At 37.8% G+C, this 907-nt stretch overlaps 1 protein-coding gene across 1 annotated transcript in view; it reads left to right on the top strand.

Moving 5' to 3' along the window:
- LOC101860282 (dynein beta chain, ciliary) overlaps positions 1–292 on the top strand; it is a gene marked incomplete at its 5' end in the record, with an annotated part of 6,911 nt that extends 6,619 nt beyond the window's left edge. Inside the window, one exon of the mRNA XM_005108531.1 lies at positions 275–292. Coding sequence (XP_005108588.1) covers positions 275–292 — 18 coding nt within the window. The remainder of the gene's footprint in view (positions 1–274) is intronic.
- Between the last annotated feature and the right edge of the window lie 615 nt (positions 293–907).

Below are 907 nucleotides of genomic sequence, written 5' to 3'. Positions count from 1 at the left end.
TGTGTAAGTGTGTGTATGATGTTTGTCTTTCGTCGGTGACCGCCTTGATTTCACATGATTGTGGTGGGGTGGAGTGTGGGTGTAGGTTGTCATCTTGTTATGATCAGGCCGATCTTCGCCCCGAAACATCTGTTGTAGTGGGGGCAGGGGATATGTGGAGCTGGACCAAACCTTTTTTTTTTGGAGGGGAGGAGAGCCAGATGTATCTCTCTTGGTCTTTCCTCAGCTGACATCTGTTTTTCTCTGACTGATCCCTCTCTCTTTAACCCTCTAGAACCTGAACCCAGTTTAAGTGTTGACAAAATGCTGAAATTTGAAAAGATACATTGAAATACATCATGTAGATGGATTAAGTTTTAATTTTTGACAATTTTTAAAATCTGTTTTACTCCGAGTTTGAAAATATGCCAAATCATATGGCACATTAATTTTTTGAGGAATGAATAACCATTAGTACCTTGAAATATGGCACGCATCCCTAAGTTGAAATAATACAATATAAGAAGCTTGTGTTGTTGAAATTACAACAACAGAAGAATTAATTATTATTTTTCTATTAGCAACAATGTAGGAGACTATTATGATACAAATAAATGTAGGTCAATTAGTGCAACATTGCAAATTCGAAAAGGAAAACCTCTGAATCATCAGTTTCGATCCTTTTGGACTTCAAGCAAGCAATGCATCAACTTCAAATGTTTACTAAGGCAGCGCCAACGGGTGATTGGCGGGTGCTCTATTGTGGTCTTCTCCTTCTTTCTTATCAAATTTGCATCGTCCTTATCTGTTCTCCCCTTCTTTTTGTGTCTGTTACTCTCTTGTAACTCCTCTACTCTACTCTTCGGCACTTATTTGACCTAATATGTTGCAAGTGGCGTAAAAATCATACTAAAGCTTTTTTTGAAAA

This window comes from Aplysia californica, unplaced genomic scaffold, assembly GCF_000002075.1.
Source record: "Aplysia californica isolate F4 #8 unplaced genomic scaffold, AplCal3.0 scaffold00696, whole genome shotgun sequence".
Classification (NCBI taxonomy): domain Eukaryota; kingdom Metazoa; phylum Mollusca; class Gastropoda; order Aplysiida; family Aplysiidae; genus Aplysia; species Aplysia californica.
The sequence above is the reverse complement of the archived record's forward strand: the minus strand, read 5'-3'. Positions and strand labels throughout refer to the sequence as shown.